We start from the raw sequence: 24,135 nt of genomic DNA on the forward strand, positions 1-24,135 counted from the left end.
ATGAATGAATGCAGTCAATATTTTTTTTAAAAAAGAACTATAGATAGAGCAACAATATAAAGTCATCATGTTGAAAGAAACTAGACAAAAAGAGTATATGTTTTATGATTCCAATTATACAAAATTCCAGAAAGTACAAACTAACATAGTGACAGAAAGCAGATCACTGGTTAACTAGGCCAAAGGCGAGGGAAAATATGAACTGCAAAAGTGCATGAAAACCTTTGTAGGTGATGCTCTGTATCTGGATTGTGATAGCAGCTCCACAGGTGTATATGCAAGAGTCAAATTAATTGAATCATATACTTAAATGACACAGTTATTTTATATAAATTACACCCCAAGAAGTTACTTCTCAACAATGCTTTAAATTTATGTTTTTAAAGTGGAAAAGAAGGCAGTGGGGGCAATCTCTGTATATGTCTCAAGAGGAAATACTCAGCCAAGTTACCATTCAGACAAGAAAAGAATAATATATACCATTCAGCTGTTGTTATATAATATATACCATCCAGGATGGTTGTGTTTTTTTCAGTAAGTTACTCTCAGACATAAAACATAGTATACTGAAAAATAAATCAGATAAAGATTTGTTTGAGAAAGAAAACATTCGTTTAAGGGAGAGCTGATGCTACTGTGAAATTTGACTCAACTGTTAAAAAGAATTCATAAAATAGAAGAGGCATTAATCTAAAAAAAAATTTGATCACAATTAGGAACTCAATAATTTCACTAAAACCTAAAAGAGGAAGTAAAACCTAACCCAAGGTCTCTCCTTGTTCTGGAGAAAGTTACAGATACTAATTAAACCTTGATTATGGTAGAAGAATATAATTATAGACATTAGTCAAATAGAAACAGGAAACAGAACTTGGAAGAAAAGAAAACTGAACAAAAGCACACTTGATCAATGTATCCAGAGTTAGTAAAAGGGGAAAGAAAACAAAAAGATAGCATAATAAATAGAAAATAAAGAATAAAAGTAAAATTCCACATAAAATATTAGCAAACTGAATCCAAGACTAAGTAGGATTCATCCTAAGAATAAAAAGTATTAGGAAACTAATTATATTAAAATATTGATGCAGAAAAAATAATTTTCATAGATGCTAGTGAGGCATTTTATTAAACCCAATTCCATTCCTAATTTTTTTAAATTGGTAAGCAATGAACACACAAAAAAACTTTAACTTGATAAGAAAACAATAGCAAACATATCTAATGAGAAAATACTCTATCTATCCCCTTCAACAAGAAACAAGATAAAAATGCCCTCACTATTTTAAGAATTTCCATAGGTCTTGGTCAGTGCAATAAAATGAAAAATATATATTTTAGGAAAGAAACATTCAGTTGCAAAGTATATGATTCTCTTGGATTTCCAAGTATAAAATAAATGAAGAATGATTCAAAACATGTTAGGAATTCAATAAGGTGGCTAAGTGCATGACAAAATTTCAAAAACAAATAGCTTCTCTATATACAGGCAATAAGAAACTGCAATTAACAGTAATTTTTATTTTAGAACTTTATCTTTTGATCTTGGGGCAGAGGAAGATAAACAGGAACCTGAAAAGCCCTGAAATGCAATGGTCTGTCCAAAGGGGATTTGGCTAGAAGCACCTAGAACAGTGCCGGGCACTGGATAAATATTTTATGAATAAATGAATGGAATATGAGCTTCCTGATTAGGTCTGGTTCCTCTCATCTACTTCCTCTAGGAGGGAGTTCTGTTTTCTTGTCAGTTGAAACAGACCTTTCTTCTCAAGGTATACAGCTCACACATCAGAAAGATTTCTCTTTTCCTTTCTAGCATCATGTTGAACGAGCCAAGAGTAATTTACTCTTATTCAAACAAAACGAAAATCAAATAAAGGAGAGGAAGTGAAAATATCTACCATAATCAAGTCATGGCAATAATCAGATCAATGGTAATGTAAATATGACATGATTGTGAATGTTTATTGTGAGCTGTTTATTGGTTAAAGCTATCTATAATCTGGCCTTGAAGTGCAGAAAATAAGCCTAGAGCTGACTCAAAGTTTTCTTTCCCACAATTTATGCATTCTTTCTGTAGAACTGGGTCTATTTCCTCTTCCTTCTGTGAAGTCTTATAAAAATTCTTAACTATACAACCTTGCTATAGTCCAGGAAGCATTTTTCTTTTCTTTCATCTATACTGTTATGTTCTGGATGTTAACCAGATGATGTGCACCACATGATGCACGTATGCCTACCACTGGCACCTATCAAAACAGGCAAGGAATCTTTGCAGTCATCTAAAATATGCTGCTCGTATCAATTACAAGGATCAGTTATGGGGCTTTCCTGGTGACTCAGTGGTGAAGAATCCAACTGCCAATGCCAGGGACATGGGTTCGATCCCTGATCCAGGAGATCCCACATGCCACAAAGCAACTAAGCCCATACACCACACTACTGAAGCCCACACGCCCTAGAGCCCACGCTTCACAAGAGAAGCCTGCACGCCTCGACTAGGGAGCAGCCCTCGCTCTCTGCAGCCAGAGAAAAGCCCAGGCAGCAACAGCGACCCAGCGCAGCCAAAAATAACAACTGAGTAAATGAAGTTATGAGAACAGCTTCTGGGGCCTACTATGCATGTCATTAACTACCAGAACCACCTTGCTAGGCTTCCCTGGTAGCTCAGACGGTAGAGAATCTGCCTGCAATGCAGGCGACCCAGGTTCGATCCCTGGGTTGAGAAGATCTCCTGGCTGATGAAATGGCAACTCACTCCAGTATTCTTGCCTGGAGAATCCCAGAGACAGAGGAGCGTGGCAGGTTACAGTCCATGGATCCCAAAGAGTCAGACATAACTGTGCAACCAAGCAGGTATGCACGCACTATAATTCCCATTTTATTGACAGGATAACAGAGGCTCAGGGCAGGTAAGTGACTTCCCAGCCAGTATGATTGTAGTAGGACTCCCTTGGCTAACTCTCAAGGTTCCATGTTTTTTTTTTCCTACTCAGCTACAGGGCTTCAAACCTACATTACTCTAACTTCTCTAATGTAACAGTTCAAAATTACTTTGATTTGGAACCAGAGGAGCAAAAAAACTTTATTCCTCTTGCTGCTGGCAACATTGTTTCTCACGATGGACAGATTCTCTCTATCCATTTCCTGCAATATCATAGACCTACAGAGAAATGAAGTTTCCCTGATTCATGAATAAGTCAACAGCAAGACTCTCCTGTCAGTTTCACCACACTTTAACCTCCAAGACAGTTTAAAATGGACAGTCTTGTGATTTTGTTTTAAATGAGCAGCCAGCCTGTCAAGGTCAACACCTGAAAACATATTCAGCTATGTGATACCAGAACTGGTTTATATAAAATGCAAACACTGCTTCTACAACTTACAATCTAGGGACACTGTGGTGTGTCTTTAATGAATGCTATCCTTTTCCATTCACACATCCAAGAGGAGAATGATTTAAGAGAAACAAAAAACGGTGGCTACCTTCTTCAGAGTCAGGTTGAAAGTGGAGATGTGACCATTTTGCTCAAACCACAGCACTTGAGACATGCTAGTAATCTGTGGGGACTTTCCTGGTGGTTCAGTGGCTAAGACTCCACACTCCCAATGCAGGGTGCCCAGATTTGATCCCTGATCACAAAACTAGATCCCACACACCACAGCTAAAAGGATCTCATATGCCAGGACTAAGATCAAGCCAAATAAATAAAAATAAAGATTAAAGAAAAAAAGAAATCTGTAGATGCATGTTAGCCCCAAATTTGGATCTCAGTCTAAAAATCTAAACAATCCCGTCTAAAATACTATATAAAATACTACCTAGGTTACTCAAAGAACTCCACAGATACCTACAATAATGTGCCAAGCCTCCCAGAAGACCTGGGAAGGAGAATTTGGTTACACTGAAAAAGTCAAGGCCACTGCACTGTTTCAGACAGATGTCAGTCTATCCCTAACATATGCATGCATGCACGCTAAGTCGCCTCAGTTGTGTCCGACTCTGTGTGACCCCACGGACAGCAGCCCACCAGGCTCCCGTGTCCACGGGATTCTCCAGGCAGGAAGACTGGAGTGGGCTGCTGTTTCCTCCTCCATCACTAACATAACCGCCCCCTTGTACCACGTCTTCCATCCGCACTTGTTTGTAAGTTGATCACCCCTCTATCTAAAAAGCTTCAACGAAGCCCAGAACCCCTCAGCAGGATAAGGACTGCTATGAGGAAAACTGGGAGGGAGAAGAGTTGACATCACTGGCCGAAAACGCTCCTCCTTCACGGTGACAGGCAAGGTCCACGGCGGCCCTGTGGTCAGGGAGGGTGGGGGCAAGGCAAGAAACAAGGGTCTGACAAGGTGCGGACAGCTGGTGAAACTAGACAAGGTCCTGCTCCTCCTCGGTGACTTGAAGCAGGAAAGAAAAAATGTCTTAACCGTGGGGAAGAAAATATAGTTCAGAAAACTGAATGATCATTGGGAGAAAGGGTAAAAGCTCACTCTGAGCCAGTATTCACCCGTATTTGATGCAAACAGGTTAAAGTCTACAGGAAAGGGCTTCCCTGGTGGCCCAGTGGTTAAGAATCCACCTTGCGATGCAAGGGACACTGGTTCGGTTCCTGGTCCGGGAAGATTCCACACGCCTCAGAGCAGCTAAGCCTGTGGGTCGTAACCACCGAAGCCTGCGTGGCCTAGAACCTGTGTTCCACGACAAGAGAGGCCACCGCAATGAGAAGACTGTGCGCCAAAACCAGAGAAGAGCCTCCACTCTCCACAACAAAAGCAGAGCCCGCACAGCAGGGAAGACCCAGCCAAGCCAAAAATAGACAAATATTAACAAGAAACCACAGAAGAGCATCGTCTCTTCTCTCCCCTCAGCTAACAGCCGAGCTGTGTCCTCTTTAGGTCCGCACTGTTTTAACTGTTTTCAGGCAGGAACAACGCACACGTCCCACCCCACGTGACTGCGAGTAAAAAGCCCCATGTCTCTTTTTTAAATAGTTTTTATTGGAGTCTAGTTGCTTTACAATATGGTGTTTCCACTGTACAGCAAAGTGAATCAGCCACATATATCCACATATGCCCTCTTTTTTGGATTTCCTTCCCATCTAGGTCGCCAGAGAGCACCAGAGTTCCCTGTGCTATCGGTAGGTTCTCACTAGTTCTCCGCTTTATACACAGTATCAGTGGTGTATACATCGACTATTTGAAACACAGTTACACAAGGGTTAGTCAAGTTTTCCCTTTTCCATCAAAACCAGCTATTACTAACCAAATTAGGAAGAGCGAAGGAGGGCTCTTTCTCTCTGATTTGGTCAGACAGCCTGCAAGGAAGGAAGACTACACTCTCAAAGGGTCAGAGAATGACCTTCTGAGGCGCATCAGCACACCCTTCCGAGGCGAGTGTACACATTCACACCTCTCACGCATGCACACAAGCGACAGCAGCCCTCTTGTGGTTTGTAACATTTCTTTTTTTACTTACTATATCTTGCCATTACGGCATGAGTGTGTGTGTGTGTGTGTACTCTTTTTAATACATTTTAAAGATTATCATGGTTTACACAACTAACTTCCTATTGGTGGATATTTAGGCTCCTCATCTTTTGCCATTAAAATAATATTGCAACAAATACATTTGCACACGTTGTCTATTTATTGAGTCAGCACGTACCTGGGTACTCACCCCATCCTAGGCTTTGTTCATGCACTGCCATTACGACAGCAAGCAATCAGAGCCCCCGCCCTCACGGAGTTTACAGTACAGTGTAGGAGACACACATGTCTGAGGGTGCATTCCCTCCGAGTGAATCAGAGGATCCTTTTAAAGCAACTGATCTCAAACTTGGTTACACGTTATAATTCTCTGGAAAACCCTTTTTAAGAAATACTGGTCTCTGGACCATCCTAGATTCATTGGATCCAAATTTCTTGAGATGGGGCGCAGGCAACAGCATTGTCTAAAAAGTCCTCAGATGATGAGTGTTTAGCTACATACATCTCGATTAGGATATTCACAATGACAATGGAAATGAAGAAGGACATTTAAAGAATAGTGATGTCAGCTGTTCTCGCCTTCTGAGATGGCCTACACACAGTGTCTGTGGAGTGTGTTTCTTTCTAAATAAATCCGCTTCTTACCTCTCACTTTGTCTCTTACTGAATTCTTTCTGCAATGAGACATCGAGAACCTGAGCTTCGTTGAGTCCTGAGACCAGTTCGAGGGGATCGCACCTCGGCTGCATCAGGCTGCTGTAAAGAAGACCTGGAGAGACAGCCTGGGCAAACACCTCCTTGACTGCTCGCACGAACTTCTCTCTGACCTGAAGCTTCTCTTCTGAAAACACAGCAAAAGTGCGGCCAGGGATATGCAGGCCATGGTAGTGAGCCTCCACAACAGGGCACACAGCCGCCTACAGGCAAAAGACCTAGATTCCTGCATTTTTAGGAAAAATCTGCTCTTGCTAATACTTGGGCCCTGTACCTTTTTTTTTTCCAAAAAAAAAAAAAAGATGTTATATACAAAAACAGGGTGTTTAAAAAAAGAGGCAAAGAAAGATGTGGTTTCAAATACTTTCACCATAGGGAGATTATAATATGCTAAAAACAAGAATCACAAAAATACCTGGGAAGATGTGTTTAAAGCTAGAAATGAAGATGTGGGAGTCCTACGCTCTGCTGCGGCAGTCAAGTCCATCCAGAGATGAAACCTAAGGAACTGGCAAAGGGCAGGAAGCATGGCTGGAGGGGCTCACCGTCGGAGCTTAGAAGGAAGGAGAGGAGGGCCCAGAGAAGCAGGGGCAGAGCAGGGGAAGGAAGGCCGAGAGAGGAGAGAATTAATTCATCCAGTGAATGAAGCATCCACTATGTGCCAGGCTCTGGGCCGTGAACAGAGTTTAAGACACTCAGAGAAAAAAAGCATTGAGGGGAAGTTGTTTAATGATATCACTCAAGGAAAATGAGCCCTGAACCAAGGGTCTAGAAACCTGGGTCCTAACCTCAACTCTGCCACAAACCAGCTGGGGGACCCTATCTGATAAATCACTCCTCTCTCCGAGTCACAGTTTCCTCCACTGAAAAGAAAGGGTCTTGGAGGGAGAGACCACGGAGTCCTCTGAGGCTCTAAAGGCCTGGGTTGTTAATGGCACAAAAACAGCCACTGCGGTTTCTCCCTGGGCTGTGAGTGGTCGAGGCAGGACCCGGCCCGTGGGGCTGGATGCTGAGGCAAGAGGCAGCAGATGGCGAGGCAGATGGAAGCAGGGCACAGAGACTGCTCATCCAAGGAGCCTGCCGGTGACGGGAGAGCGAGCGGGCAGGAGGCAGCGACCCTTGGGAGACTTCTCTAACAAGGGAGGCTGGTAGGGGATGAGGAAGAGGCTGGAAAAAACCAGAAACTGAGATGAGGGAAGAGACAGAGTAAGACACACAGGGGCTGGTTTCATTTCCCTTGGCCTGAAACTGTGTTTTGTGTAAGAAACACAACCTATAGTGCCTAATGCAAATAAATGCTCAAAACAGTGGGGAGCGGGTTTGGAAAATGATGCCAGTTTGCGCAGTTGTGGTGGTGAAGAGAGTGGGCTCTAAGGCTGGACAGACCCAAGTTCAAATCCCAGCCCCACTCTCTTCTAGCTCTGTGACCTTGAATATGTAAATGCAACTTCACCTTTCAAAGCCTGTGCTTCCCCAGCTGTCCAGGAAAAAGCGGACAGTAAATGCATGCTAGGGGAGTGCTCCGGGAGGAGGCAGTATGGCTCCCAACCAAAAGAGGTGCTCCCTAAAGCTCTGTAATGATCACAGACACACGCTACTATCATCTCTGGGCAAAGGTGACAACTGAGGGGACACCCTCGATGGGGAAGACATCGGAACAGAAGGAAAAGAGAAGAGAAGCAACACTTAGGGACATGACAACAGTCCCAAGCAGATGTTAAACATGACAGTCTGGGCATACAGGAGACCATGTTAAGTTAGTCTAGATGTTGACTGGGGGATGGAGTGTTCCGGGCAAGCCCTACAGTCAACCCAGAATGGAGCCAGCCTGGGGGACCCCAACTCACTGCAAGCATACCCCCAGAATGGCAACAGTCCTGACCCAAGACTGAGATGGGCAAGAGGTGATTTTAACAGGACCTGAACACCAGGATGTCCGAAGGATGCACTCAGGGCCAGCTTCACAGAGACCCCACGCTCCGAAGGATTTCACACTAGGCTTAATGCTCTGCTACTGCTACCTTGAAATTCTCAATAATTTTTTTTAACACGGGGGTAAGAATTTTCATTTTGCACTGGGCCCCACAAATTATATGGCCAATCTTGGATATACATACACTGGTAAAGAACAGTCACTGCATTAACATGCATATAATAAAAGCTAAAGGACAAAAAAACTTACTATTAACTCAGGCCAAAAAAACAATTATTCAGATCATTGAAATCCCAACACTGACTAATTCAGAACGCAAAATGCAGTTGTTACCTTTAATAGCTAACCCAAGACCTCCTTCCAACGTGCTTCACTCAAAAATTTCTTTAATACATTACTCTGACTACCCCCCGGCATTCAGCACGCACCCCTGTCATCATGTTAAACAGCAAGGACTCACTTGGACTTCCCTGTCTCCCTTCCTGGACCTTGAGTGGCTAGAAGGTAAGGTCATCTGTTCATCTTTGCACTCCCCAAGCGTGGCACATTAGAGGCCCATGTAAATCTCTGAGGAATGAACAAAAAGCCCAAGCATCCTTCACTAGTCCTGACGCAAGTCATGAAATAAACAAGATTTACCGGGTGGGAAAGCGCAAAGAAAAGGCTGCTATACCGCATTTTGCAGCACAGATGCTGACACAGCAAGATGATAAGCCTAATTCCTTAGAGCATCGCTAGTCGTATTCGACTCTTCTGTGACCCCATGGACTATAGCCTGCTGGGTTCCTGTGTCCATGGGATTTTCCAGGCAAGAGTACAGGAGAGGGTTGCCATTTTTCCCTCTCCAGGGGATCTTCCTGCTTTGGTAGGTGGATTCTTTACCACTGAGCCACCAAGGAAGTCCTCCTGAGAACATACCTCTTGCCTAATTAAATAGCCTGAAAAGAGGGTCTAGGTTTCCATTTTCACAATAAAACAATTATTCTACAACCCATTTTTATTCTATATATCCAGGAAGACATTTTCACCTGGAATGTCTGAGCCCTGACCTGTCCCAGGCAATTGTTATTTCCAAAATGTAGGTATCTTAACTCCCAAGGAACACAATGCCTCCCACAGCACATAATACAGAGGAGCCATTCGAACACATGGACAAAGATTCACACTAGCACTTCAAGTATTAAAATGGTCTATGATTCCAGTAAGAAATTATATTTAAAAGTATACACACCCTCAAAGGGGAAAGAATAATTTTTTCAGCAAGTGATACTGAGAAACTGGATATTCACATGCAAAAAATGAAATTGGACCCTCTTCTTAAAACCATATACAAAAATTAACTCAAAATGGACTAAAGGCCTAAACCTAAGACCCAAAACTACAAAACTTCTACAAGAAAACATAGGGGGGGAAGCTTTATGCCACTGAAATTGGCAGTGATTTCTTGGCTATGACACTAAAAACACAGAACAAAAGCAAAAATAGACAACTGAGACTATGTCAAACTTAAAAAAAATTTGTGCAAAGGATGAAATCAAGAGAGTTAACAGACAAACTACGGAATGGGACAAAACATCTGTATATCATGTATCTGATAAGGAGTTAATATCCAGGATATAAAAAGAACTCCTACAACTCAACAATAAAAAAAATCAAATAATCTGATTTTGAATAGACATTCCTCCAAAGATGATAATACAAACAGCCAACAAGAATATGAAAAGATGCCCAGCATCCTCAGTCAGAGAAGAGAAAATCAAAACCACAAGATACAACCTCGTAGTCATTAGGATGGCCAGTACCAAAAAAATGGAAAAAAATAAGTGCTGGTGAGGATGCAGAGGAACTGGAATCGTTGAGCACAGTTGGTGTGACTGTAAAATGGTGCAAACACTATAGAAAACAGTACGGAAGCTTCTCAAAACTTTAAAAATAGAATCAGCATATGATCCAGTTTTTATATATAAACTTTTGGGTTTATACATCCAAAAAAAAAAAAAAATGAAGACAGGATCTTGGAGAGATAGCTGCAGATCCACTGCAGCACTGGCAAGAGGCAGAAGTAACCTAAATGCCACCAATGGATAACCGACTTTTTTAATGTAGTGTATACATACAATGGAATATTTTTCAGTCTTAAAAAAGAATATCCTGTTACATGCTACAACATGGATGAACCTTGAGAACATTATTCTAAGTGAAATGAGCCAGTCACAACAACCACAAATGCTGTATGATTCTATTTATATGAAGAATCTAAAGTAGAGGCTTCAAATTCATAAAGACAGTGGAATGGTGATTACCAGGGCCTGGGGGGAGGGAGATAATGGGAGCTGTTATATTTCATGAGTATGGCGCTTTAGTTTTGCAAGATGAAGAACTTTGGAGATCAGTTTCACGACAATATGAATATATTTAACACTACCGAACTATATCCAATACTTTGGCCACCTGATGTAAAGAGCCGATTCACTGCAACAGACCCTGATGCTGGGAAAGACTGAAGGCAGAAGGGAAAGACAGAGGATAAGATGGTTGGATGGCATCACTAACTCAATGGACATGAGTTTGAGCAAAACTCTGGGAGCCAGTGAAAGACAAGGAAGCCTGGCGTGCTGCAGTCAATGGGTCGCGAAGAGTCAGACATGACTGAGCGACTGAACAACTGAACTAAATACCTAAAAATGGTTGAGATGATTAAAAAAAAAAAATCAGGGTATTTACAACCATCTAATTGTACATTCATGTCTAAAACTACTACTAATTTCAAATGTCAAAATTATTGTCGAAAATTAAATAAACTGTATTTCCTATCTTTTTTTTTCGGCCTCACTGCAGGGCAGCTGGAATCCGAGTTTCTCAAACAGGAATCGAAACCAAGTCTCCTGCATTGGAAGCATGGAGTCTTAATCACTGGACCACCAGGAAGTCTAGTGTCTTTTTTTTTTTTTTTTTAAGTATACAGTGGACCCTTGAACAACATGTGGGTCCTCTTATTATTGGATTTTTCTCACTACAAAATCCAAGGTTGATTGAAACCATGGACGTAGAACTGTGCTGACTATAAAGTTAAAATATGGATTTTCAACTGTGTTGGAGTCAGCACCCTAATCTCCAAAGTGTTCAAGGGTCAACCATATATATCTAAGAAACAACCCAAATGCTCATTAACTGCTGAATGGATAAACAGAAAGTAGTCTATCCACACAATGGAATATTATTCACCCATAAAAAGGAGTCAGTACTGATACACACAACTTGGACAAACCTTAAAAACATTAGACTGAAGGCCACATGTTCTATAATTCCATTTTTATGAAATAGCCAGAATAAAAAAATTCATAGAGAACAAAAGCAGATTAGTGATTGCCAGGGGTTGGGAGTGGGGGAAATGGAGCATCTACTAATGAGAATGAAGAGTTTTCTGGGGTCACAAGCTTTCTGGGGTCCAGAGAGTCACACAAACCCTCTGGAATTAGATAATGGTGTCAGCTGTACAACCTTGTGAATATACTAAAACTCACCACATTATATGTTTCTAAAAGGCGGCTTTAATGGTCTGTGCAGACGGTATTGCTTAAAGTAGTGTGAGTTGGGTTTCTATTGTTTGCAAATGAAACTCCTGACCAGTACACCCCCTGAATCCAGTGAGTCAAAGCCCTTCTGAAACTGCCTCCCCTCCACCCACCACTCCTGCAAAAAGACACTGCCAAGGTTTGGCACAGACCGGTTCTTCTGCTCCAGTTAGCCCTCCTTTCTGTCCATTTGGGAAACATCTACTTCACCCTCCAGCTTAAACAGCATCTCCTTTGGAAAAGTCACCACGCTCCTGAGCATGGTCACTTCTTACCCCACCCCCTACATGTTATTTCCACAATAACCACGTAGATGCCATGGGTGCCCATCTGTCTCCTCTCGCTGGCCAGTTCAGTGCCCACTGGCCTGGCTTCCAACCACTAGCACCCACACTTCTTGGCCCACACTGCTTCCCCCGTTGCTGAACCTGCTTCGCCCATCCACGGGGCAGGCTGGAAAAGCGCTCAGAGACTAATGCTCCAACACCACATCCATGCAGTGGTCAGCCAGTAACTGACAAGGGCTGCTGTCTGAAAACACAGCTCCTTCCCAGGGTGGAGACAACGGCATGTTCTATACAGGCTCCCAGGACCCCCAGTTATTGCTTCTAAGGCAGTAACAACACCGAGCATTTTCATAGTGCTCACTATGTGCCAGACACTATTCTAAACTTCAGAACACTACTTTGAAATAATCCAAAATTTAACTAGGGAGACACTAAGGCGCTTCCTAGTTCCTTAACTAGGAAGGTTGAGCAGCTTGCCCGAGGCCACAGCGCCAGTGACTCTAGGGTTTTCACCTTCCGCTGCAAGCCATCTGGGTATACGCCCCCTCTCCTCGGCACTGGATCATGACTCTCTCAGAGACAGACCTTTTTATTTTTTGGTTGAACCATGCAGCATGTAGAATCTTAGTTCCCCACCCAGAGATTGAACCCGTTGCCCCCTGCAGTGAAAGGGCGGGCTCCTAACAACTGGACCCCCAAGGAAGTCCCGAGAGATCTTTTTTTTTTCTTTAATCTTTCTCAACGTCCCCAGCATCCAGCACAGAGTCAGGCATGTAACAGACACTGAAGAGGTTCAGGTTTTGAGAAGTGCCCGAACTTTGACACTCAAAGATGCAATATGCTTTTCCTGCCTCTGTGCCTTTTCTCAAATGAGAGTCCTGAAACACCTTTTCCGCATGTCACTCGTGCCCTTGTCCCCTCCTGCCCCAACACACACACACACACATTCTCTTGATCCCTGCTCTGTGGCAGCCAAAATGAGTAATTCTGTGGGCAAGGCAAAAGCGAGATAGCCCATGACTCCCCCGCCCCAGGATCTAGTAAACAAACCCAATTGTTCACATATGAGTTACTGCACCTTCGCCAAGCTGTTACTTATGTACTTATTCTGAGAGACTCATTTACCAAGGAACACCTGCCTTCCTCCCTGTAACCTCTATTAATCCCTGATCCCCCACCCTGAAGACCTTCCCTCAACCCTGTTTTGCCCTTGATCAAGCTACCACCTTTCTTCCTACAAACTGCTAGGACCTCCAGCCTTCCACTGGATTGCTAATATCCACTACGTTTAAATTCTGACCTCAGCCACTCTCCTCTCGCTTTGGATCTCTTGGGGCTACACATTCGTATAATAAAGAAGAGCTACCCGCAGGCAGCACGTGTGCTAAACCTTGAAGTCTGAGTGGGCTTTTAGCAGCAGGGTTCAGACAAACTGTCCCAACTTGACTTCCTGCTGCATTCCCTCCATCTTTACACTTGCTCACACGCGCTTCCCCAGCTATGTTCTCCCTCAGTGAGGGTGCCAGTCTCTTTCTTAGACTAGAAAACCAGCCATCCCCACTGTACCAAAACTAGTCATCTTTTCATTTTCTCGTCTTTCTTCTCTCAGGCCACAACGGCAACCTAAACCAAACTGACACCTTCTCAACTTGGCTCTCTCATGCCAGGCTCTCCCCACCCCAAGCACTGATCACACATTCCCCTGCTCAAACATTCTCACGGGCTGGCTACTGCTTAAGAAATACAACTTCCACATCAGAGCATCCAAAGCAGTCTCAGCCTCTGTCTGCTCTGTCTTCCCACCTCCTCTCTCCCTGATCCCCATCCTGACTCTCCAAACCCACTCCCGACACACAACCTGACCCAACGCAACCCCAGTGGACACAAGTCTCTTCCATCTCAGGAGCTTTGCTCAAGCTGCTCCCTGGGCCCATGATGCCTTCCCCACCCCGCACCTGAAAGCCTCCTCAAACTTCAAGGACCTGGTGAAAACACACCTCTGCCACCAAAGCTGATCTGCTGATAACACACTCTGTATTTATAATATATCCAGCAGTGGCTGACCAAGAGGAACTAAGCATCCTCCACTCCATGTCCCCAAAGTAAAATTTAATTTTCACTTCATGTTTTAAAGTAGCTGTGTTGGTCATTTTTTTTTAAAGTTTCAAGGAACAAATCAAATTGAACACAGTATAAACACAAAGGCAATCATGGGACTTCCCTGATGGTCCGGTGGTTAAGAATCTGCCCGCCAGTGGAGGGGACACAGGTTCTGTCCCTGGTCCTGGAAGATCCCACATGATGCGGAAACAACCAAGTCTCTGCACCCCAACTACTGAGCCTGCGTTCTAGAGCCCATGAGCCACAGCGAGAGAGGTCACCACAATGAGAAGCCCATGCACCCCAACTAGAGAGTAGCCCCCACTCACCGCAACTAGAGAAAGCCCGCATGCAGCAACAAAGACCTAGCACAGCCAAAAATATAAATTAACTTTTTAAAAGCGCATCATGGCCTCCTGTAACCAGGATGCCTGGGCAGATGTGCTGGCTTCAGTCACAGGCGGCACAGGAGGATCCAGGCTTCAAGTGATCTTCAGGGATCGTCCCCCTCTTCCTCTCCAACTCCACGTTCCTCTTTGGCTCCACTCTCCACATCACAGGGAACAATGGCTCACGATCCAACAAAAAGAGAGATTCTTTCCCTCCAGCAGCCATCTGAGCAAATCTCTGTTTGGTTACTTGGTTCTGCTAGGATCACGTGTCCCCCAGAGATGCTACTGGGGCCAGTGGATGCTACAGATGAAAGACCTTAAGCGGGAGGAGGAGAGAAGCCAGAATGTGTTTCTTCCCAAGCCTAACCCCTCCCCTCTGGTTCACAGAGCATCCCTGGCTGGAGCTGCTTCCTCTCAGAGCTCCCTCCTCCTGTGGTCTCCGCACTGGCTCGGCTGTCCAGCCATGGTCTAGTTCCCGCAGAAGCTCCTGGATTCTGCTGACCTCACCGCCTCCCGCCCCCCCACCCCCGCCCCTTGGCTGACTGCAGCTTCCTGCTATTCCCAGGCTCTGGGTTACCTCCTTGTCTTTGGCATGACTTCAGCACGTCTTCCCAGCACCAATGTAATTAACTCCCTGCATTATAGTCTCTCGGTTTGAAAAAACCTGCTGTAGTTTTTAACTCCCTGACTAGACCACAACCAATACTCCAGCTGACAAAGAACAGACAGAAATGTACCAAGGAAACGTGAAGGGGTCAGTAACAGGGAATAACAAATACCACTACCACCACCTCACAGCTATTCAAGGCTCACTATGCATCAGGCGCTACTCTGAGTATGAACTCACTGCATCTTCGTATCAACCCTGTGATGGAGGTACTCAGTTCTGTTACCCCCTTTTCAGAGGAGAAAACTGAGGCTCAGAGAGGTTAGATAACTCACTGTCACAAAGACTACACATGGTGGGGCTGGGATTCAAACCCAGACAGCCTGGCTGCTGAACACTCTAAAACACAAATCCCAGCGAGGACAGAGTTTCAAGCACAGGGTTACTCAGCACGATCAAGTGCTGGTCAACCTATCAAGAGATGAGGGAAGACAAAGGCATGAAGTGCCTACTGGATTTGGCAATAAGGAAGTCACAAGGGACCTGTGGTAAAGCCAGAGGCCAGGAAGCAGTAGGCTGAGTAAGCCAGAGGTTAGGAACTACAGACAAGAGGGGCAAACCTTTCTTTCAAAAGGCTCTCAAGAGGAGTCACAGAACAGGGTGTGAGATGGATGAAGGAAGCATCATAAGAGCTGCCTTTGCTCTTACTTTGCTTTAGAAGCGAGAACAACTTGAGGACGTTTAAACACTCATGGAATGCAGACACAGACCCGCAGACATGGAAAACCACCTTATGGTTACCAAAGGGGAAAAGGGTGGGGAAGGGATAAATTCAGAGCTTGGGATTAACGTACACACTAGTATATTTAAAACAGAAAACCAACAAGGACCTGTGGTATAGCACAGGGAACTACATTCAATATTTTTTAATAACCTATATGGGAAAAGAATCTGAAAGATACGTATGGATATAGGTACAGAAACTGAATCACTGTGCTTGTACGCCTGAAATTAACACACTGCTAATCAAACATACTTCAATTTAAAAAATAATTTTAATTAAAAAAATTTTTTTCTTTAAATGTTTAAAAAATTGATGGGAATGAGCCCGTTGACAGGGAGTGTGAAGACACAGGAGTGAGGGCAGGCCAACAAAAAGCAGGGTCTCTGAGAGACCAGAGCAGTGGGCCGTACCTGTAGTCCAGGATGGGCCTCAGAATCTCTTCTACTGCAACCCGGGTGGGGGGTACAGAAAGAAAGGCCACGGATTCTGATCCTCCTGCGTTTGGTGAAAGGAAGTTCTTTTACAGCAGCTTCTTAACTTCTCTAAGAGAGAAAGTGAGGCCAACAGAATGAACAGGTGGAGTGGAGGCGGGGTGCAAGATGTGAGGAGCAAAGCTTCCATCAGCCACGGTGCAGAATGGGAGGAAAGAAAGGAGGGCCCAGCCCAACATCCCCTAGGGAAGGAAATGGCAACCCACTCCAGTATTCTTGCCTGGAAAATCCCAAGGGCAGAGGAGCCTGGTGGGGTCCTTATAGCCCATGAGGTCACAACGAGTCAGACACGACTAGGCAACACAACGACAAGCCCAACATCACCAAGGCCCCGACTGTGCTTGGAGGCCGTGAGGCTGCACTGGCGGCAGCTCCCAAGGCTCGGGCAAAAGGCAGGAACAAACGGAAGGACCCAGACTGGACGGAGGAGGAGGAGGGTGAGGGCACTGCGTCATGGACAGAGGAAACTGACAGGCTGAGCCGTGGAACCTAGAGGAGACCGGTGAGCACAGGGCTTCGGGGAGCAGGTGCAGCCGGTTCCCACTGACTGGCAGGAGGACTGGCGAGGTAAGAGCTCTCCGACAGCACTCTTTCAGAGCGGGCACGCTGCAGGTGTCACGGTGCGAGGGCGTGGCCACAGGAGGACAACTGAACTGGGAAGAAGGATGAAGGTGAAAGATACGAGGTCCAGCAACTGACAGTTTGAGAGATTTGGACAGAGTTCTTGCAGTGAAGATATAACTGAAGATAGCTGGGGGGTTAAAGATTTTAACGAATAACAGAAACAGGGAAGTTACGAAGAAGCAGGGAAGAAGGCGGCAGTGGAAGGTCTGTAATGGACATTTGTGAAACAACAGATGCTTGTCCAACATTCATTCATTCCTCCTCCTCCTAGTAGCATCCTGACCCTGCTTAGGAAACCACCCTCTTCTCCCCAGGCACAAAGAGGGCTTCCAAAATACGAGCAAGAGTCTATGCCTTAACTCTAAGTCCAGGGGGTGAGGGTAGGAACATAAGTGCTCATTTTATTATTCTTTAAACTGTATAGGCACATTTATTAATACAGATAACATTTATATACTTCATCTATATTTATACTCACAGTTAAAACATACACACAAAAACTTCCCTTCTCCACCCTCCAAAGATAAGGACCTGGCCCAGGCCTTGGGCAACCAGTTACAAAGAGTCAACACCTGACCCAATTCAGGTCCAGAAGACTCGAGCCCAGAGCTTTGGCTGGAATTATTAATATCAGGAAAGAGGTGCTCTCTCTCAGCTGGAGTTGCAAACCTTGTCTGTAGACTGTATCCCTTCACCGGCTTGAGAACATCACCAGTTAACACAGAGAGAAGGAAGCAGAGCTGAGTCGGGAAGTGAGAGACTCCCAGCATCGTTTGAATACCTTGTTCCAGCCATTCCGGAAACCAAAATACCTGGGGCTTTTCAACACGAGCCAAGAGATATTTTTTTCTTTTCTTTCCTTCAGCCAGTTTGCACTCAGTTTACGTCCTTTTGACTAAAAGGAAACTAAATTCAGTGGATCAGTCAAATAAAGGATTCTCAATTCAACAGCCTGTGTGATCCTTCAATACTTAATTCAAGTATTCTTGCCCTCCTTCTGTTGAAGTCCCTGCAAAGGTACTCAAAGTCAAGGCAGAAGTTGAGACTGGCATACCGGGCCCTAGATCATCTGGCCCCCTCCCCCTTCGATCCATGGTCAAGGCCTCCCCACTAGCCCTCTGCCCCAACCACAAAGGCTTCTAGGGTAGCCCCTGACACGCTGAGCAGGTGCCGTCAGGACTTCGCTCTGGCTATTTCTTCCACCGGGACACTCCTCCAGACACCCACTCACTAACTTCCTCACCTCCTTCAAATTCTCTGCTCAAATCTCAGGTTCTCAATAAAGTCTACCCAAACCCACCTCTGTACAGCCAGTGATCCTGAACACTCTCCCCGTCCCTCCAGTTTGACTTCCTTTCACAGCATTACATAAAATCACTAAAAAATATACCCAACCAGGACAGGGGTTTTCAGCTGGTTGACTTGAGTTCCTAGAACAGTGCCTGGCTTGTAGGAGGCCCTCAAACACGTCCTGAGTGAGCAAATACGACATGAGCCTCAAAGGAGCAGCACTTGGTCTTTAAGAGGCAGTGGAGAGAAAGGACACCGACCACCATCTCCTGAACTTGAAATAAGTAGAGTGGAGGAAGAAAGGACCCCGACCCTCATTGCCTGAACTTGAAATAAGTGGAGTGGAGGAGGAAAAGATACCTCCGTTTTGGAGACTTCGGGGGAAGCAGTAACCTAAGCGGGCAGGAAGTAGGTGGAAGAGTTCAGTGAAGAGGTTGAGGATGTGGGTAGAGTTGTTAACCACAGGTGGGGCTTGAGAGGACTTGGTGTTACATTTTGGGAGGAACACAAGAGCTGGAGAAGCAAGCCCACAGTGGTTTGCAGGTGAAAGTAAAAAAGAGAAATGGGCTGAGTGGTTTATTTATATTTCAGGCAGCGATAAAAGATATAGTGCTAGAAAACCTGGTGAGCTTAGCTAGCATCAAAAGAATTCCTAGCAACCCTTGGCCGACAGAATGGATTCTGCCCTTCACACCAAGGTTTGAATGATTTTAGACTTTGTGGGTGAAAAGGCCATCACATTTGGTCTTTCCTTCCTTCCCAAAACTCCAGAGGCCAGTGAGAATTGTCTGCTGGACTGAGATGCAAGGCTTCCCTGTTCATAGCACTACAGAAAGCAATTCACCTCTGCAGAATATAATAACCCTCCACTATAAGCAGCCTGTCAAACACTCATTCTCCAGGTCCAGAACTGACTATGAGTCAGGCATCCAGGGTCACAACCCCAAGGCCCCAAAAGGCAAGAAGACACAGGCTTCTTTTCAAAGACAGACCATAGCACTCAATGCTCCTACCTGCCCTCCAATGGCCCTGATATTTCCTGGGCAAGAGAAACCGGGGCGAAGCGAAGGCTTCCTTCCACAGGTCCTAATTCACCTCTGTTGCTTGATAAGCTTCTCTCTGCAAAAATTTCTCCAGAGCTAGGAGAACATATGTGTATGCCAAGACTCAAGGAAAATGTTCCTCCCAGTCAGAGAAAGAAATTCTACTGCTCTATAAGCCTCTAAGGAAAAGTGGCTCACTACAAATCAGGCCCTTGGGAGTGAGGTCATTTTGATGTTCCACATAGCTCTAATGAGACTTATTAAATATTTCAATAATTAATAATAAATAATGCCTTCAAGATTGTCTTTCTCAGGGAACTGTCCCTGTAAAGGAAGCCAGGGGTAATTAGCCTTAAGCTTGACTTCGGGGCCACCAACTAGATCCTGGGGGTACAGGGCATCTGTCCTTCCAGTACTTAGCAAAAATGCCCACACTTCTGAGTCCAACAGTGGTTCATTAAGCAATTAGCTTAAGCAATTAGTTAAGATGGACCCAACAATTCTCATTTCCTGAGATTCATACCTTCTTTCCAGACTGTACCAGTGATGACCACTGTGACCAATAGAATATGGCTCAGCTATGTCACTTCTGAGATTATGCATCTTGGGATCTCTCCATCTCTTGGATTCCTTGCTCTGGGGGAAACCAGTTGTCACCTCAAGCAGGCTTATGGAAAGGAACTAAGGCCTGACAACAGCCAAGTGAGTGAGCTTGGAAGCTGGAATCCAACCCCTGATCCAGTCTTCAGTGACTGCAGCCCTTGTCAAAGCTTGAAGGGAACTCTTGAAAGACCTGAGTCAGAACCACTGAGATTTAAGCTGCTCCCAGATTTCTGACCCAGACGCTATTTTCAGATGCTAAACGTTGGAGTAATTGGTTACACAGCCATAGATAATTAATTCACTATCCTATATAGACCTGAAAAAGAAATCAGAAGCTTAACCTCAATTCCTATCCTACATGCACACACAGGACCAAGTTCTCTGTCCATAAGAAAGCAACAAATTATCATCATTCAACAATTACTTATTAAATAGCAAATATAGGCAAGTTATTTCCGAGCAACTGAAGCCTTCACATAGTTTATAATGTTCTATAAAATAAAGAGAAATATTTACAAAGAGACAAACACATACCTCCAGTTGCTCAACCCATTGGTTTCATTAGCTCTGTAAGTTTCCTTGCTCCTAATGCTGTCTCTCCCCCTGCTCCCCCGACTCTACTCTTTGCTTTCACAAAGCTCTCGGGAAGGTTCATCAAGTCCCACTCCCTGGCTATTTTGACGTCTCAGTGCTCTCACACTCATTTTACTCACCACCACACGTCCTCCCATCTAAAGGGGAAAGAACGTTGGGCCTCCTGATTTCATTCAGTACTGGGACAAAGAGGCATTCGCTTAGTATTTTAATAGGAGAGAACATCCTGATCACAGGTGTTGAGAACAACTCTAATTTCTGCAATTAGTGACTAAGTCACAACAGCAGCGCTGATACAATCACTGCTGAGTCCTGATCACAGCTGAAATGCCTGTGGGGGGACGGGAGATGCCGTCCCTAACCCCTCAGTGGACTCTCCTGTCCCTCATAGCAGCAGGAGGGTCATGCTGCTCTAAGAGAATCAGGAACCTCCCTCTACACAAAGGAGGTCAAAGGGCGACCTTTCTTCCCATCAGCCACAAAACCAGCCTCTGTCAAGCCTAAACAGCGTGGGAGACCGTCAGAGGTAAATGGAGCCCCAGACAGAAAACCACAGGGGCACTCACTCTCCTCCCGCAGCCGGCGGGGATCTGGGTCAGGTGACTCTCCCCAACACACAGCAAACCTAAACAAAGATCACTCCCCACGTGACAGACGGGGGTTAAGAAGCCTCTGGCAGTTAAGACCACGAAAAACCATTAACTCTTTTTTTCCTTGCAGTCCCAGCAAACTGGCGGAGCTACAAGTGACTGCATCTGGAGGAACCGGAACCCCATCCCCGGACACCCGCGCCGAGCACTGCACCCACGCCTCCAGCCTCAACGAGCAGGCGGGACCCCTCCCCACCAGCTGTCACTGGCGCTCGACACCAGCCAAGCCCGGCCAGCCCCTCGGTTCCGGCCGCTCCCCCTGCGCGGCTGCGACCCCACGGGGGCGGGAGTGAGGAGACGCTTCTTCCCAAGGCTCCGGGGCGAGGACACGCCGGCCGCCGGGAAACGGGCGCCAGGGTGGGCGCGGCCCGGTGCCCAGCGGGGCTCTAGATCCTTCATCTCCCTCGGGAGCCCAACCAGTCTCCCAACCCGCAGCCCCGCGCGTCCCACCTTGTCGCCGAAGCTGCGGGCAGTCAGCAGGTCCGGGCTGGGCGTGCTGTCGCCTCCCACGGCCTCCTCGCTGCTGGAGCCGGCCAGCGGGTGCGGCATGTCGCGCAGAGACTGGGGCCCCGTGGACGGCAGGGCCTTGGGGGGCCCGCCAGACATGGCGCGCTCGGCTCGGGACGCGCCCGCCGCCGCCGCTTCCTCCTACAGCCCGCCGCCGCGGGATCCCCCAGCGCCCCGGCCGAGGCCGCGCTCGATCGGAGGCCCAGCACCAGCGGGGTCGGGAACCGCCGTCGCCGCCACCGCCACCCGCCGGCTGCGTCTGCCCGCGCCGCGCTGGGCTGGGCCGGGCTGCTCCGCTCCGAGACGCGCCGCGCGCCCCCGCTCGGCACCCGAGCCTGCGGCGGGCCCGCTCGCACCTTAGCCCGGGCGCCCGGCCCGCACCGCCACGCCGCCCAGCCAGCTCGCGGCCCCGCCCCCGCGGCGCCCGGCGGTCCCGGGAGGGGGAGGTGGAGGGGGCGGGGAGAGCGCGGGAGGGGCGGGGAAGGGGAGGCGGTCAGCTCCGTCCCCGCCCGCCGTCCCGCAGGAAGTGCGCCCCCGGCCCTCTGCGGAGGTCGGGCTAGTGTCCAAGCTCGTCTCCCGGAGGCCGGCCCCTTGGGGTCTGCGCGCAGATCCCGGAGCTAATGTTTAACGGAAATCAGAGGTGGAAATAGACGTTGGAGAACCCTGTTCCATTCCAGCAGCGTTTACTGCTACGCCTAGGGGCGGCCACGCTTGGGGCTTGGGCGGGGGCTTTAGGGACACGCACGTGAGCTGGGATTTTCTGGCCTCTCAAACCCAAGATAGAAGGAACTACGAAGCATTTTATAAGAATGGCATAAAAGGTTATGAGGCTCCCTGGGCACAGAACATCGGGCGGGGAAACCTACAAGGGAATTCGAGGAGGCATTGTGGATTTCATCAGATGCACGCTGAGATCCCCATGCCTTGTTGCTTCTGCAGTTCACCGGGTTTATGTAAGGTAGAACCTCAGAAGAGAGAGCATCAGTAAATAAAAAGCGAGTGCTACACTTGATCTATGACTCTTAAACGCACACCCTGACCGAACTGCCGTTTGAAAGCATGGTGAGGTTCCCTGACGTTGTTTTTCATGCTTCTGTGCTTCCTTTCCAGGCTTTTGGCTGGGCTGGACTCTGACCTTCGTGAGCAGGATGAAGATAGTCGAGGCGTTACTTGGCTATTTGAGGATGGAAGTTCACCACCTTTCTCCACTTTACCTGGCTTCACCGCTTCTGTGTTCAGGGCCAAGTCAGTAGAGGTCATCAAGCCCATCTTAGAAGAGAGAGATACTGCAGTAACAGGGAGGGGAGCCCTTGTAAGGGACCACATTTCCTGATCTATTTCCCAAACTCTTTAGGTCTATCCAGTTTCACCTGACTAATCTTTTTTTTTTTTTTTTTTTTTTTTTGCTCCCCTGGGTCTTAATTGCAACGGGTGGGATCTTTAGTTGCCTCCTATGGAATCCAGTTCCCTGAGCAGAAATCAAACCCAGTCCCCTGTGTTAGGAGCACAGTCTTAGCCACTGGACCACCAGGGAAGTTCCATCACCTGGCTAATCTTGAAGCTGGGATTCACTGTGGTCTCCATCACATGATTTTTTCCAAAGAAACAAATGATACTTTAGCAGGAGGAGAATGCCAAGAGCTAAAGCTGGCCCAAAACATCTCCCAGGGATTCACTGAGACCTTCCCTTATTTCCCCTGGTCTAAATCATCCCACCTTAGTCCTCAAGTTACCATCTATTCCCTTCCCCCCACCCCCAATGTGGGTCTACCTTGCTGGAGGAGAATAGGACTCAGAGGATACTGAGAACAATTTTAAATACTAAATCTACCTCATGGGAATGCCAATGTCCAGTTCTCTTGGAGTTGAATAAAATTAAAACTTCTATATTCAAGGGATGCTTACAACTATGACAGACCCTGTTGTCTGTCTGTTCAATTAAAGCCAATAGTATGAATATAACTAGACATGAGAGATCTATAAATGTACAACAGATTTGTTTTTATTGAATAGTTTTTTTTTTAACACCCATGCCGCCTTCCCATAATCAAGATCTTGTTTTATTCAGACTCCACAGAGCTTTCTCTTCAGAATGCCAGGTAAGAGTGAAAGGGACCAATATTTGAATTCCTGATTGCAAACTCTTAAGTGGGTGACCATGAGCAAGTTACCTAACCTAAATGAACCCACTTCCTAAACCAAAAAGGACAGGGAGCAGGTAATAAAGCTTACTTTACTTGGTGGTTGTGAGGGCAAAATAGCATTTGCTATGTAACATTCCCAGCAAAATGCTGGCATGGATAGATGTTCCCTAAATTTTAATCCCCTTTCTTTTCCTCTGTGCCTTCTCTGCTGTTCTTATGAAATGATAATCATAAAGCTTTCATAAACATGCTACTTTCCAAACTCCTCTATTTGCTCATTTGGGGTCAGTGTATCATTTTTCTATGCTCC

General features: G+C 46.1%; 1 protein-coding gene across 2 annotated transcripts in view; it reads right to left on the minus strand.

Moving 5' to 3' along the window:
- Nucleotides 1-22,217, minus strand: part of SNX30 (sorting nexin family member 30) — a 103,424-nt gene extending 81,207 nt beyond the window's left edge. For both annotated transcript variants that reach the window (XM_070459274.1, XM_070459273.1), the window contains exon 1: nt 21,625-22,217. In XM_070459274.1, the coding sequence (XP_070315375.1) occupies nt 21,625-21,780 (156 nt within the window). In that variant the 5' untranslated portion in view covers nt 21,781-22,217. The remainder of the gene's footprint in view (nt 1-21,624) is intronic.
- Nucleotides 22,218-24,135: the final 1,918 nt, after the last annotated feature.

This window comes from Odocoileus virginianus, chromosome 31, assembly GCF_023699985.2.
Source record: "Odocoileus virginianus isolate 20LAN1187 ecotype Illinois chromosome 31, Ovbor_1.2, whole genome shotgun sequence".
In the NCBI taxonomy this organism is placed as follows: domain Eukaryota; kingdom Metazoa; phylum Chordata; class Mammalia; order Artiodactyla; family Cervidae; genus Odocoileus; species Odocoileus virginianus.